Here is a 14,398-nt window from a genome sequence, read left to right on the forward strand (position 1 = left end):
TGATGCTCTAATGTATATACGACCCTCTTCTATATTGTTTTCTCTTACTTTACTTTCTCTTCACTTTAACTATCATCTTCATAAAACAACGGCCAAAAAGAAATCAATCACTTGAGTTGGGACAAATAGAGTACATAGACATAAATATTTACTCATTCCATTCCTTATTAATTGATCCATTTTTTCTATTTACAAAGTTGAGTAATAATTAAGGTCATCTTTATTTTTGGCAAAAAATTAATACTCCTACTTCTCTTTTATATTGTTTTTATCTTACTCTATTCTCTTTACATGTATAGTTTTCCCTTTTTCCGCCATTTTTAATCTCATTTTGACTTTACACAGATTTTAAGAAATAATTTAAGTTTGCGAAGAAAAATGAGGAAATGCGTTAGTGGAAAGTAGACCTCATAGAAGGTGAGTATAATGAGTACGCTTGATTATTCGGCCGGATCCGGTTCTAACCGAACCTATTGACCTGTTAACCGGTTTTCAATTTTCATTAATCCTAAAACTGGAATCGGAACAGGAAGCGATCGGTTTCTGGTTTGGAATCGGCCGGTTCCGCACCGGAACCGATGTGTAATTTTAGTCCGAATTTATTTATATTTTTAAATAGTTCAATACAAAAAAAGTAATAATCCAACATCTAGAAATATAACAAATACTCCCTCCATCCCAGATAATTTGTCCCAGTTTTCCATTTCGATCCGTCCAACATAATTTGTCCCATTTCACTTTTACCATTTTGGTAGTGGACCTCATATTCCACTAACTCATTCATACTCACATTTTATTATAAAACTAATATATAAAGGTAGGACCCACATTCCACTAACTTTTTCAACCCACTTTTCATTACAATTCTTAAAACCCGTGCCCGGTCAAAGTGACCCGAATTTATCCGGGACGGAGAGAGTAGTAATACCTAAAAATTCAAATAAATACACAATAAATATAAACGAACAATACAATAATATTCATAATGGATAAAAGTGATGCCAAGTGTAGTAGGTCATACTAGTTTATGTTAGCAATTTTTTAATACAAAAATAGAAGTTCTAAACTTCAACATTTTTTTTAAAAAAAATGAGTTTTAAAATTGAATTACATTTCCAATACTAATTAATCTTTGTTGTGACTTTTTGGTTTACAACGGAACAATTAATAAATTATTCACACACTACAAAAAAAGCGCTCATTTGCTAGCACCATTGTGCTCGCAAAACACTTAGAATTGTGCTCGCAAAAGCTCATTTTGCTAGCACTTTCCTAGCACATTGTGTGCTAGATACAACGCTTGTCGCAAACTTGTGACGACTTTTGCGAGCACATGTTCGTTTGCGAGCACCATTGTGCTAGAAACAAGGCGAAGTCCGTCCTTTCTACATTGTGCTCGCAAATTTGTGAGTGTCTCCATTGTGCTCGCAAATTTCCGAGTGCATCCATTGTGCTAGCAAAGTTGTGAGTACTCTCATTGTGCTAGAAAATTTGCAGAAACCTTCATTGTGCTAGCAAATTTGCGAATTTCAATTCGTTTGCTAGCACAAAAAGTGCTAGCAATCAATATTTTATTATAAATTCTAATATTATTTTTTTTACAAATTATTTCCTGGACAATTTATTAAATAAAACATAATAAAATAACAATAACTCAGAAGTTACATAAAAGTAATAATATTGTCTTACACTTTTAGTTTATAAGAGTAAACCTATTTTTGACTTCTCATTTGGTTAACTTGTTCACTAAAGTACATCATTTGTTCTAACAACCTCTCATTCTCTCTCAAAATCCGGGCGCAACTCCTCATTTTGTCTCACTAACTCAGCATGCGATGCCGCATTTTTCCTTTCCATCTCAGCGACCAATGCCTCATTTTGCTTCACCAGCTCCGCGCGCGACGCCTCATGTTGCTTCTCTAAGTCCTCTTGCTCTGTGGTCTCCTCTTCATGGTTCATTATTTTGGTTTCCCTCGATGTTGGAAATATCAACTTCCACACTGCCCAATTTACACAATTTCATCCCATTAATCATCATCACAAACAAAACAAGTTAGAGAGATAGAGAGGGAGTGAGAACAACATACTGTATATTGTGGCTGCAAACCATTCATTCACAATCTTCACCGATGTACTAGCCCACCCCACATCAATACTCCATCTGCATTTTCTTACACAATTGTGTTAGGAAACACACACACACACATAGCCTTATCAAATAATCAACTTACTTTCTTGTCAAACTCCCCAATTTCCAACTGATGAATAGCATTGCGAAATACAATCGCCCCCAATGAGAACACGAGGTGGAAGAACCCATATCCGTATAGAAGATCATCTTCTTCCCGTTCAACTTCATCTTTACGCAACTGTATCATCACATGACACGACATACCTCTTAGCATCTCATTGCCAATTTTATCAACTTATGGACTCAATGCCCTTTTTGGCGTATTACATTGGTTAGGACTACAATTTCTCAAATAACATCGAACTTCATGCTATAAGTTGATTTACGGTCTCATGTGGTGGAAAACTGTACCTGGAATGACTGTGAGTTGATCCCCGTTGAGAATGTGGCGATTACAATTGCAAATAGAGCAATCACAAATCCCTGCAAGAAACATAGACAAATGATCATATTGTAAGTGCGACTTCACATTCGGATTCATTTGCACAAATGAAGTAGAAACGCAACAAGAACCGATCACATTAGTGTGTGAGATCTTACAACTATAGTAGACCAACCAATATGATGACCACTTTCCCTCTCATGACTGCATTTCTCAGTAGCAGGCTCACTGCATTCAAACATGACAAATGGAGATTTGATGATTTTGTTGTGTCTTAAAGAATACAGATTGAGATATATGATTTCTATTACCTTCTGATAGCACTCGAACAGAGGAAAACAATGTACGAAGCCATAATCCCCGATGACAGCAGGCCTCTGTTCACCTGTCTCAATCATGACAATGTGTCGTATATCTTTAGATACATTGTCTCTATACGAATAGAAATCAGAAACATGTTGATCAATTTCTTTATTTTCTATAATCTTTCATTGAAACCGTCTATTAAACAGTATAAAGTGATCAATAATCTAGATTAACTTAAATGATGAATTTGTTGCACGTAAAATATTTTATTATGCAAAAGCCGTACCCTTGAATGCAACGATATGGCCATCATTACTATAAGCAGAACTCCAGTCCATGTGATGAAGAATATGTTAAGGGTGCACGACATCTTTGATGCGTAAAGCATGTACATCACTGCGATTCCACAGGCAGAAGCGATGTAAAACACTGTTGACATGAATAGCCCAATGGAACAGTTGCTGCAGACAATAGAGAATTATTTTTGGCATTAGATCATATTTTTTTCTTGAATAATCACATTCAACGCGATAGCTTCATCACTTATCAAATATCACTATATCATGATGTGCTGCTTGATCTATGAGAAACTTTAGGACTCACCAACGTAAAAAAGAAATTAAACTTAAAATTCATGAAAAGCTACGCCATGACTGAGGATGTTGGAGTTGGATATTTATCTAACGATCTAAATTCGATGCAGGTTCTCAGATGGTTCTCTTGATCTTTATTTGGGCAGAGAAAATCCTTAGATCAGAATTGAGCTAGGTTTAAGGAAGGTGATCTCGTACCTAGATTTGTTGTTGTCATCTGGCATCCAATAGTTGTTCCACCATGTGATAAACTCAATCACACTAATGAGCTGAAGAATTAAAAAAACCCTGCAACATGTGAGTTGTTATATCAAATAGTGATGAATATTATTATTGCATCAGAGTGCAGAATTAAAATCAGATATAAAAATATTAAAATCAGATATAAGATCCTGCAACTGCTAGCATTTCTTTTGCAGCACTTCCTTTTTAACTCGAATATTGGTGGTTTGTCAAGCCCACAAATTGCAACATTCCTCCCTACCAAAATTTTGGCAGTCACAAATCCTACTCTTAACAGCAATTGCAATCAATTTTTCAGACGCAAGAGTTACCTAATATCCATCTATCACTCTCATTGCCAACTTGAATTTTAAGGTGTAGCTGATCATCATACAAAGCAGCAACAGAATAGTAGAGGTGTACAGAAATATACTCAAAATTATACTACAAAGCAAAAATGATTCAATTAAACACCTGATTTAGCTCTCCACGAAATTGAAACTGTAAAATTGACACCATTATCCCTAACTATGCAAATCAGTCCGATTATTATAACAATAGCATACATTGCTATATGAACTAAATTATAGCATGCATTGCTCAATTCTGATGCAATCGAACAGATAGTATTTATAAAAAAAAAAAAAAGAAAAAAAAAGAGGAAGACATAGCTGTTGAATTTTTAGCGATCTTACTTTCTAGCGATCTTCACTAGAATTTGTTGTTCCTGAATTTGAGAGAGAGAGAGACTGGCTGGTGGTTGCCGGCGGAGGGAATTGGTCGGTGGCTGATCGGTGGCTGGAGGCTGGCGGCAAAGAGGGAATTGAGAATTAGGGAAATTAGGAGAATCGAACTGAATTAGGAGAAATGATTGAGTTAGACAAATTAATGCGCCATTCATCTTTCCTAATACACAGTCTATACCTAATCAAAATCGCAGGCAAGAAAATGGAAGTACGAAAATTTGGAAATGGAGAAAAATGAGAACGAAGAAACCGGATCTCATGAGAACTAAAGACTTTGCTAGTACCTACACTCAGTGCTCGCAAATTTGCTAGCACATTTACTTTTCACTCGGAATTTGCTAGCACATTTACTCCTACTTGCAAAACCTTTGGTTGAAAATGATTATATTTCTTATTTATGTGAAAAAGTTTTGCTAGCACATACGAGTGCTCGCAAATGGAAGGAAATTTGACTAGCGAGTAAATTTGCTAGCATTAGATGCTCACAATTTTTCTAGCACATACCAGTGCTAGAAATACCACTCAATATTTCGAAAAATGGTTGTTTTTTCCATTTATGCTCGCAAATGTGCTAGAAAATATTTCGAATTTTGCGAGCACAGCCTGGTGCTAGCAAATATTTGGTAGCAACCAGCGCCTTTTTTTGTAGTGACAAACAGATTAAAACCGTATGTTAAATGAATTGTTACATAAATTTGTTATAAAGTTAAATTTCTATCATATGAAATGATATTGTATTTGTATAAGTTTTTTTGGAAATTAAAAAAAAAAACTTATGATGTCCTACTCATTATAGTTAGTTCATAAAAAATGGATTGAGGAAAATAATTGTAGATTCAAAGTATCATGGTGTAAACATTTTAAATACTTAAGAAAATAAAGCTCGCAAATCTAACACTGCTTAAATATAAAAATCACTCAATGTTTCAAATTATTTTACTTTAATTCAAAATTAATTCAACTAAATTAGATTTATCAGTATATTAAATTATTAAAACAATAAAATTGAATTACAATCCGGTTCCTGATTAGGAACCGGAACCAATTTTATTTAAAAAGTTGGAACCAGTACCATAACCAGAACCGAATTTTCCGGTTCCGTTTCCTCAATTAACCGACCGATTCCGGTTAATTGAGAACCGGAAAACCGTTTAAACATCCCTAAATTATTGAGTAGGTCGTCTTATCTAAAATAAAAAAATTAGACTTTAAATCAAAGACATCCCAAAATTGCAAAAGAGACATTATTTAACAAATGGAGGGATTAATATTTAAAAATCTCTCTTAAGCTTTTTGACAAAAAGAGTCGACTCAATTAACAAAAATAAAGTGAGTATTTATTAATTTCGTTTAAAAATAATTTGAAGATCATTATGAAAAGCCCAATTTATTTAATTTGATTAAATAAATTGCCTTCAACAGTGGATGTGAAAAGCCGAATTTGTTAATTTTTCTTATAAGGAAAATTGGAGCCGGTGAATATAATTAATTTTTGTATAGTATACCACTTTTTAAATCTGATTCCCCAATCATCTATCTCAATCTTCTCTCTCTAGGTCTCCTTGGCTGAAATTCGATATTCAATTTGGAGACGATGTCGTCGTCCGCGGATGAGAACGGAAGCAAGAAGATCACCCTGCGCAGTTCCGACGGCGAGGTGTTTGAGGTGGACGAGTCGGTTGCCCTTGAGTCGCAGACCATCAAGCACATGATCGAGGATGATTGCGCCGACAACGTCATCCCCCTTCCTAACGTCACCGGTAAAATCCTTTCCAAAGTCATCGAATACTGCAAGCGTCACGTCGATGCCGCCGCTTCCGCCACCAATGCCGACGACAAGCTCGCCTCCGCCGTCTCCGATGAGGAGCTCAAGGCCTTTGACGTCGATTTCGTCAAAGTCGATCAAGCCACGCTCTTCGACCTTATTTTGGTATAAATCTCGATTTCTATTTGGTTTTGTGGCCTGGATTTTGTTGTGAGAATAAATCTCGGCTCTATTTGATTTTGTGCCCTTGATTTTGTTGTGAGTTGTGCGTAAGGGTTTCCGGTTTATGTTGCTTGCTCTGTTTTTAATTCCAATAATTGCTGTTTTTAGATCCAGAGAATTGTTTATCACTACTCTATTTTGCCTTCATCTTTCTGTACCCTTCCGTCATTTAGTTGTTTCAGCTGGTTTAGAGGTTTCATATCTGCGAACTCTGCCCCCTTGCCCATAATATTTAAGGTCAGGTTCGGTCTGGAAGATTATATCTCATGATTGAATATGTATGATGTGTATGATCATAATAATGAGTTATAGCCAATCACTCCAACTAAAATAATCTCACAACTTAATCCTAGATGGATAATCATAAGATTATTAGCCATAGCAACCGAAGGACACCTTAGTTGATTGTTACTCGCCAAATTTACATCGTCTACTTGTTTAGGGGTAGTGATTGTAATAATGCACGTGCGTGGTGTGATGCTTTTATTCGAGTGGTTTCAATAATCACTCTGCAAGTTGATATAAATTTTAAGTTCTGTAAAACTGAGTCATGGTACCTTTGTTTTTGCAAAATAACTCACCATAATATGTTTGTGCGGTTATATTTTCTGATTTTCTATCATGATTATGATGCTTAATGACTGAACCATGGAATTTGATACAAGATATGGTTTTTGGAATTGAATCTTGAAGGTTACCTGCAAGTTGAGAATGACTTATTTTGGATAGCTGCTCTTGCAATGTAAAATTGCTAACCATTGATGAGTAATACAATCCTTGAAATTGAATCTTGAAGGTTGGCTGATGAGAGTGACTTCTTCTGATCATTGCATTATAACTTCTTCTGATCATTGCATTATGTGCATTTCATTGTGATTTACACAACTGTTTTTGTATTTGTTCACATCAGGCTGCTAATTACTTGAATATCAAGACCCTTCTGGACCTGACTTGCCAGACAGTGGCCGACATGATCAAGGGAAAAACTCCAGAGGAGATCAGGAAGACATTCAACATCAAGAATGACTTCACAGCAGAGGAAGAAGAGGAAGTCCGGCGAGAGAACCAGTGGGCTTTTGAATAGAGTAAGCGCAGGTAGAATATCTAAAGCTGCCAATAAAAGCTTGATTGGTGCAAAGAGAGGATCCAGTGACTCATTTGAGTCATGATGGTCTGTAAGGTTGCCTCTGCCAGGGCTGCTTTTAGACAATTTTCTTGTTTTTCTAACTTTATTTTGTACGGTTATGCATTTTAACTGAACTCGTCCTATCCATATTATATAAGTTTATTTCTTTCCTATGTTGATAAACTTTTTGAGAATATTTGTAGGCCTGTCAAAATGCAGCTGGATAGAAAATCTCCAAATGCTCTAAACTAAGAGCAACTATCACAGATTGCCTAGTGTCGAACAAAAATTATTTGAGTCCTCTATTCTTGATGCTTATTTTCCGCTTCTCATGTTTGATTTTGTGCAGACAACTTTTATGTTTATTAAGTGAATGTTTGCTCTACTAACAACTGTCGTCCTCACTCGGTCTGAGTGATGTTTGGATCACAATCCAGTCAGTCGCTCATGTCTTGTCAGCGCCACTCGGACTGAGTTAGTTTTAGGTACAAACTTAGTCAGTGAGTTTCTCTTGATCGACAGGCTCGGATTGTGCTCGGAAAATAGGTAAATTAATTTAAGGAGAAATGAAAGGCAGAAAATAGACATTTCTACAAAATGACATCTCACTACACATTCTGATGAATATTTGGCTACGACCTGTGAGTGGTATCAACTAATGCAAGATAAATTTAGAAGTTTGTGATATTATAGCAACTTTGAAGTTCATGGAACAAATTAATATTTCGGATAGTCAAGTCAACATACACTTACCCATCGGAGCAGATCACCTATGGCCTTTCCTATGAGCCATGTAGGCTAAATTTTGATATCTCATCAAACCAGAGTCTTGTATACAATCCTAGTTAAGGAACTGTGATTTTATTCAGTACAAGAAGTCATGTATATATCTGTTTAAGTCCCTTAAACGAGGTAGCATTAGAGTTACAGATAATGTTACAAAGTACAAAATAAATAAATTAGGAAAGAAGGATAATGTTTGATCACTTTTTTTATATCAAGTAATCAGATAGAGTTACAAATTCCATCCACATTTTCAAAAGGCTGACAATGCAGTTTGTTGCAACAACCCCTCATGACTTACATCGAAGGAAGCAAGGATTGGCGAGCATAAATCAACTCACTGCTTCGTTCTCAGCTTCTTATAGCTTTCAAAGTCCAGCAGAGAGGCCTTGGCTTTGAGCCAATCTGCAGGTCTTGGCATCATAATTGCAACATACCCCTCTCCCTCTGGCTACAGTCACAGATGATAGTGTTACTAATGAATGATCATGGATGGACTGAAAAATAAACTGAATTTGGCTAAATACATTTAATGATCTTGGAGATCTAAAGAAGCAATACCCATTATTAAGTATTTTAAGAATCAAGCATGCCTATCTGTTACCATTTCCATTTTCCAATCCTAATGCAGCAAGCAACACAGAACCCCGTTATGTTGTTCAACGTACTGTTTTTTTTTTTGTTCAACTTCTATGGACAATTCAAAAGCTTCTAGGAGATAGGAACCAAGAACTTTAAGAGTGATCACAAAAACAAGCGTAGCTTGAGGGAATGGATAGCCATTGAAGATGACACAAATTCACCTATCATCGTGTTAAGCAATTCCGGTTGCTTGATTAGCCTATCATTCACTTCCAATAGAGGCCCTTTTACACAACATCTGGAAGAGTAAATGAAATGTGAGTTCTGATTAATCAAGAGCAACATGATTTAGAAGTAAGAATAAGACAAATTTAACCTCACTATGTAAGAACCCTCAGCAGTCAACACTTTATATAAAGCCGTGTTGGATTCAAAATGCTGTGCATTCTGAAAAAAAGAACATGATTATAAACTCCAATCTATCAGATATATAATGAAATTCGACCTTCAATTGTGAAATAGCTCTTTTCACTAATAAGTACTACTACTACTCATATATTTCTGCAACACATCCAAGAATGCAAACATTAAAGACTAAAGATATACACTAAAAAAAGGATCTACTTAAACTTCTAGGAACTCTATCAACAATAAAAAAATAAATACCTATTGATCCTTGCATGTAAGAGACATATAAGCTTATTGACAAGCGTAACTTAAATCCTCCTAATTAGCTAGCTTTGTGTATTTACTTTACTAAATACCTACTTCAGATGGACTCTGTGTATTATGTCAAAAACAGAATTTCTTTGACTACAAAAAGCAAAAGAGTTTCCACACACTTTTCAATAGGAGAATTTTCTAACAGATGTGTTGCAACGGTCAGATTTACATCAGGCACAATTAGCAATTGGTTCCGAGTTAGTTATCAGCGGAAGAAAGATTACAATCATTACACTCTCGATCTATAGGAGTTAAATAACACTCATATAGCCCTTTTAGGTATCAAACAGACCCCATCTTGAGATATTGATAAGGTGAATACCCATATATTCAATGGCAGGCATAATGAGTATAAGACCCTCAAAAAACCTCTTTTCACCCTATGAACTTGAAGGTGTATGAAGTTTCATATTGGAATTTTTAAACCGATGGATAGAGACTTCATTTAACTTCAAATTCGAGGCCTATACGTCAAAATAATTTCACCTTTGAAACACTTTGGTAGTGCTCCTGAATTAGAATCCAAAATAATGAATCAGAGCACATGGAGCTGCTGAGCATCAAACTGAAGCAAAATCTAGCACACAATAAGCACAAAATGGATAACTACTTCAAAAACACTTGGCATAAACACATTCACAAAGTTACTATCCCCATTCCACTATATCTTCATATCCAAATTATAAACATGATAAAATTACAAACAATCTATGACTAGAAGCTTGGGCCGAAATATTTGCACAACAACCACGAGAAAACGACAAAGATTCTACCTTTTTGCGCTTTCCAGCGACTTTAATTCCGCTAAGGTCCAATTTCCCAACATTAAAATCGACCGAAACAATCCCCCCATTCTTCTTCAAAGCCACGTGGTGCGGAGCCAAACCAATTACACATAGCTATCAATCAGAATAAACAAAACATATCTATAAGTATGTATATAATACACATTCTACTATGATATGAATGAGCACAAGGCTAATAGAAAGAACAAACCCATTGGCATGACGATGAACATATTGATCATGTCCAGGCTTCATCAAATCTAGAAAACAAAAAGGCTAAATAAAGAGAAAACTAATACAAAACAGCATAACATATCACGGTTTAAGAGTTACGGTGAAACTACTTATTGTGTATTTTCTCCTTTTTGTACAGAAAAACATTGAAATTAGGATTTGGAGCATACCTGGAGCGAAAAAAGTTGTGAAATTGGCTTCAATAGAGGAAGGGGGAACTTGCGGCAATTCGTCCAGATTAGGCAACAAAAGCCGTAGAAATTCTTCATCTTCTTGTTTGGGTTGCTTTTGCTCAATCACACAATTGTCGCTTGTCTGTTTAAAATTTGGGGATTTAGATTTAGATGGGAGCTGCGTTCTGCTGCTCTCATTGCTGTTTGAATTTATCGTTTTGTAATACAAAATCCAAGCCTTAGATTAAATGAATCTGAACTTTGTACATCAAATTTTGAACTTAATTGCTGCTGGACTGAAGTCTGCAACTCAATTTTTATTTAATAATTATTCAATTTTTTTTTTATTAGTCACACATGTCTCGCCGTTGCGCTTTTACCGACGGCACGGACGTGCTCTTTCCTAAGAGCACCATCGTGCCGATGGCAAGAGCACGAGCAACCGACGTGACATGCTCTGGTTGACCACGTTCATTTTTAAAAATCTGAAAAAATCTTAAAAATTTCAAATTTAATAAAAAAAATATTTTCCCATTTCCCAATAAATTATATCCATTTTTTCCACACTTTAAATTTATTTTACTCAAAATTCACGCTTTCATCTATAATACCCTCATTTCAACATAAAAAATCACACTACACCAAATATGGATAAATATATCCGTTTTTTACACGCTTTTAACAATGCAATACAAACATTCACAATTTATTGTTTATGTTTTATTTTTATTTTTAATAATATACTCCCTCCGTCCCACTTAAAATGAAACATTTGGAAATCGGCACGTGATTTTATGTAGTGTTGTTTTGTGAGTTGATGAGGAGAGAGTAAAGTAAGAGAGATGAAAAAGTAGAGATAAAGTTGTTTCCATTTTAGGAAACGTTTCATTTTTAATGAGACAAAAAAAAGAAAAACGTTTCATTTTTAATGGGATAGAGAGAGTAATTCTTAAGAATAAATTATGCACTGTCCGTATTTTTAGGGTAATGGAAATACAATAAAAAATTAATTGAGTTACAAATGCAATATTTTTTTCTACGCCAAAATGAAAACAGAGCTCACAATTTCCCACTCTTATATTCTTCTACCTTTTCCATCTAGCATGAGAAACAACTAAATATTTCCTTGGAAAGACTGTAATAACAAATAACAATCCAATAGCAAATTAATTAACAAATCCACAGTTAAGTCTGATCTCAGTTCCAGCGCCGTTGATGCTGCTCATCTTGATCATAGACTTGGCGAATGCATCAAAGAACTCCTTCTCATAGGTGGCGAATTTCGCGACCATTGCCTTTGTCCTGGAATTAGCAACAAGTGCCTGGTCCGACGAAAATATGCTCTTCCCTTTTAACAGCAACTTGTAATAAACATTGTCAAATGCATTTGGAGTGAAGTCCAGATTGGCCCCTGCATTCTTCACCTTGTTGTGCACGGGGCAAACCCGCCTCAAACTGGCTGCAAACGATGGGTTCATCGATGGATCCACTTCCGTTGCGTTACTGAAGCGGTGAATTCTGTTCTGGAAGGACGAACAATGCGAGAAACCAAGTGTGTGTCCTCCTGTAACAGTGGCAGACCCAGAAAATTTTTAATTCCGAATTTCATATATTGGAAGGAACAAAAAAAATTGTATTATATTTTTTGGAGGGGCTGAGGCCCACCTCAATAACTAGGCCCATTACCTGAGAGTGCAACTAAATCATCCAAAGAGAGGCCTCTTTTTGAGAAGCTTTGTTGCAATTGAGAAATGTTGAAAGTGGGAAATGGTAATTGCAATGTATCATTAGCCTTTGAAACTCTTCCATCTTTCCTCCCTTTAGGGACATCCCATGTTGGACCTCCAGACTTGTGACATGAAAAATTGAGCAAAATTTTAAGAATTATAGAAACTACTATTAAATAAATGAAGAAAAGGATCTTAGTAGAGGAATTACAAGTGCAACAGCATCCCTAGCAGCAACAGCCAAAATGTCAGCACACGAGACAACACCGGGGCACATCTTTTCGAGCTCCTTCTTAGCATTGTCAATCACATAAAAAGCATGTAAGGAAATGTTTGGAGGTCCATCCTTTTCTGCCTTCTTGTTTCCCTTGGACTCCAACAGCACCGAGGCATCGCAACCCTTTTAAAATAAATATATATAACTCACATTAATCTCAAAAATTGCAAGAATTTTAATAAGAAAAAGAAGTTACCCTAATGAAGCAGTCATGGAAGTGCAGTCTGAGTAGAGCTGCTGGAGCTGTTTTGTCTTTGATTATGGCTCTCCTCACAGCCTTGGTGATGGTGGCCTCAGCATTGGGACATGTTTGAAGATAGTAATCAGGAGTTAATGCATTTGAAGACTTGACAATCAAACAAAAAATAATACTTAGTAAATGAACAAGTGTGGCAGGCATGGTTGTGGTGTGTTAATTAGGTTTGTGTGAGTTGATTTGATGAGGAATTAGTGCGTTGTAAGTTGTATTTATAAGATTAACAACATGCTCCTATCCCCACACCATGTTCCTTTTTGGTACGTTTTGTTGAGCTAGTACCACTTTGAGTTGTTGTCTTTAATTATTAAATCCTTTGAAATTTGGTGTAAAAAGTGCTAACAATGAGCACATATGCATATGCTTCCAATTATTATGCTGATTGAATTATGTTTAGCCACAGTACAAATTCTGTAACGGTTTCTATGGAACTAATTGTAAAAGGTGACAAAACAATTATACATATTCAAGTGTAATTAGGTTAGGTGTGAAATATGACTGATTTCAAAACTAACAAAATCTCATAGGGATCGAATCTATTCTATGTATTCCTTTCAACTATCTCGTTTAAAATACCATTTTTGCTTTGTTTTTGTTTTTATAGAAAGCAACTTCACCATACACTATTAACCAAATAATTTAGAGTGAACTATATGAAGGGACATGAACTTACATGGTTGCATATTCCACGGTCGCTCAAAAAAATATACTCATTTCGTCTTATAATAGATGTCACACCTTCCTTTTAGTTTGAACTTACATGGTTGCATATTCCACGGTCGCTCAAAAAAATATACTCATTTCGTCTTATAATAGATGTCACACCTTCCTTTTAGTTTGTCCTACAAAAGATGTCATATTTTTCTTTTTGTAAAAAGTTTTCTGACATAAATATAAATATATTATTTTCTCTCTTCATCTAACACACAAACAACATCTCCTAAAATTGTGTGTCATTCCCCAAATATGTCAATTATTATGGGACGGAGGGAGTAGTATCATGAGTGGTCCCTGAACTTTACACTATATATTTGAGATGCTTTTACACTTTTTTTATTTTCTTTAGACCAAATTGCCCCTCAATCTCGTAAGGGCATTTCAGTTCATATAGTACTCCCTCCGTTCACAAGAATATGCACTCTTTCCTTTATAGTCCATTCCACAAATATGCACTTTTTAAATTTGAAAACAAGTATGACTCATTTTTCATTAATAATACTTTAATTATTTTTTTCTTTCTACTTCTCTATTACTCTACCAATTGTGCATTCAAACTCGTGTTGAACCAAAGTGCATATTTTTATG

At 35.4% G+C, this 14,398-nt stretch overlaps 3 protein-coding genes and 1 pseudogene across 4 annotated transcripts; 1 reads left to right on the forward strand and 3 right to left on the reverse strand.

Moving 5' to 3' along the window:
- Nucleotides 1-1,639: 1,639 nt before the first annotated feature.
- Nucleotides 1,640-4,733, reverse strand: LOC148923027 (uncharacterized; annotated as a pseudogene). Its single transcript, XR_016132561.1, has 9 exons — nt 4,390-4,733; nt 3,671-3,760; nt 3,166-3,340; nt 2,885-2,958; nt 2,732-2,801; nt 2,543-2,614; nt 2,232-2,369; nt 2,088-2,161; nt 1,640-2,000 (listed from the first exon to the last, which is right to left on the reverse strand). The product of XR_016132561.1 is annotated as an uncharacterized LOC148923027 (transcript).
- A 1,216-nt stretch (nt 4,734-5,949) lies between these two features.
- On the forward strand, nt 5,950-7,726 carry LOC125205068 (SKP1-like protein 1A). The gene is made up of 2 exons (XM_048103872.2): nt 5,950-6,370; nt 7,338-7,726. The coding sequence occupies exons 1-2, from the start codon at nt 6,035-6,037 to the stop codon at nt 7,509-7,511; spliced, it is 510 nt and encodes a 169-aa protein (XP_047959829.1). The 5' UTR covers nt 5,950-6,034; the 3' UTR covers nt 7,512-7,726.
- Nucleotides 7,727-8,398: 672 nt separating this feature from the next.
- Nucleotides 8,399-11,450, reverse strand: LOC125205069 (uncharacterized). Its single transcript, XM_089060899.1, has 7 exons — nt 11,445-11,450; nt 10,831-11,071; nt 10,634-10,686; nt 10,415-10,540; nt 9,295-9,365; nt 9,140-9,216; nt 8,399-8,783 (listed from the first exon to the last, which is right to left on the reverse strand). Exons 1-7 carry the CDS (start codon nt 11,448-11,450, stop codon nt 8,674-8,676), a joined length of 684 nt encoding a protein of 227 aa, XP_088917025.1. The 3' UTR covers nt 8,399-8,673.
- A 389-nt stretch (nt 11,451-11,839) lies between these two features.
- Nucleotides 11,840-13,268, reverse strand: LOC125208052 (peroxidase 64-like). Its single transcript, XM_048107600.2, has 4 exons — nt 13,034-13,268; nt 12,772-12,960; nt 12,520-12,682; nt 11,840-12,397 (listed from the first exon to the last, which is right to left on the reverse strand). Exons 1-4 carry the CDS (start codon nt 13,235-13,237, stop codon nt 12,000-12,002), a joined length of 954 nt encoding a protein of 317 aa, XP_047963557.1. The 5' UTR covers nt 13,238-13,268; the 3' UTR covers nt 11,840-11,999.
- Nucleotides 13,269-14,398: the final 1,130 nt, after the last annotated feature.

This window comes from Salvia hispanica, chromosome 6 (assembly GCF_029641045.1).
Source record: "Salvia hispanica isolate PSC_SH4W2 chromosome 6, Shi_PSC_v1, whole genome shotgun sequence".
NCBI lineage: Eukaryota > Viridiplantae > Streptophyta > Magnoliopsida > Lamiales > Lamiaceae > Salvia > Salvia hispanica.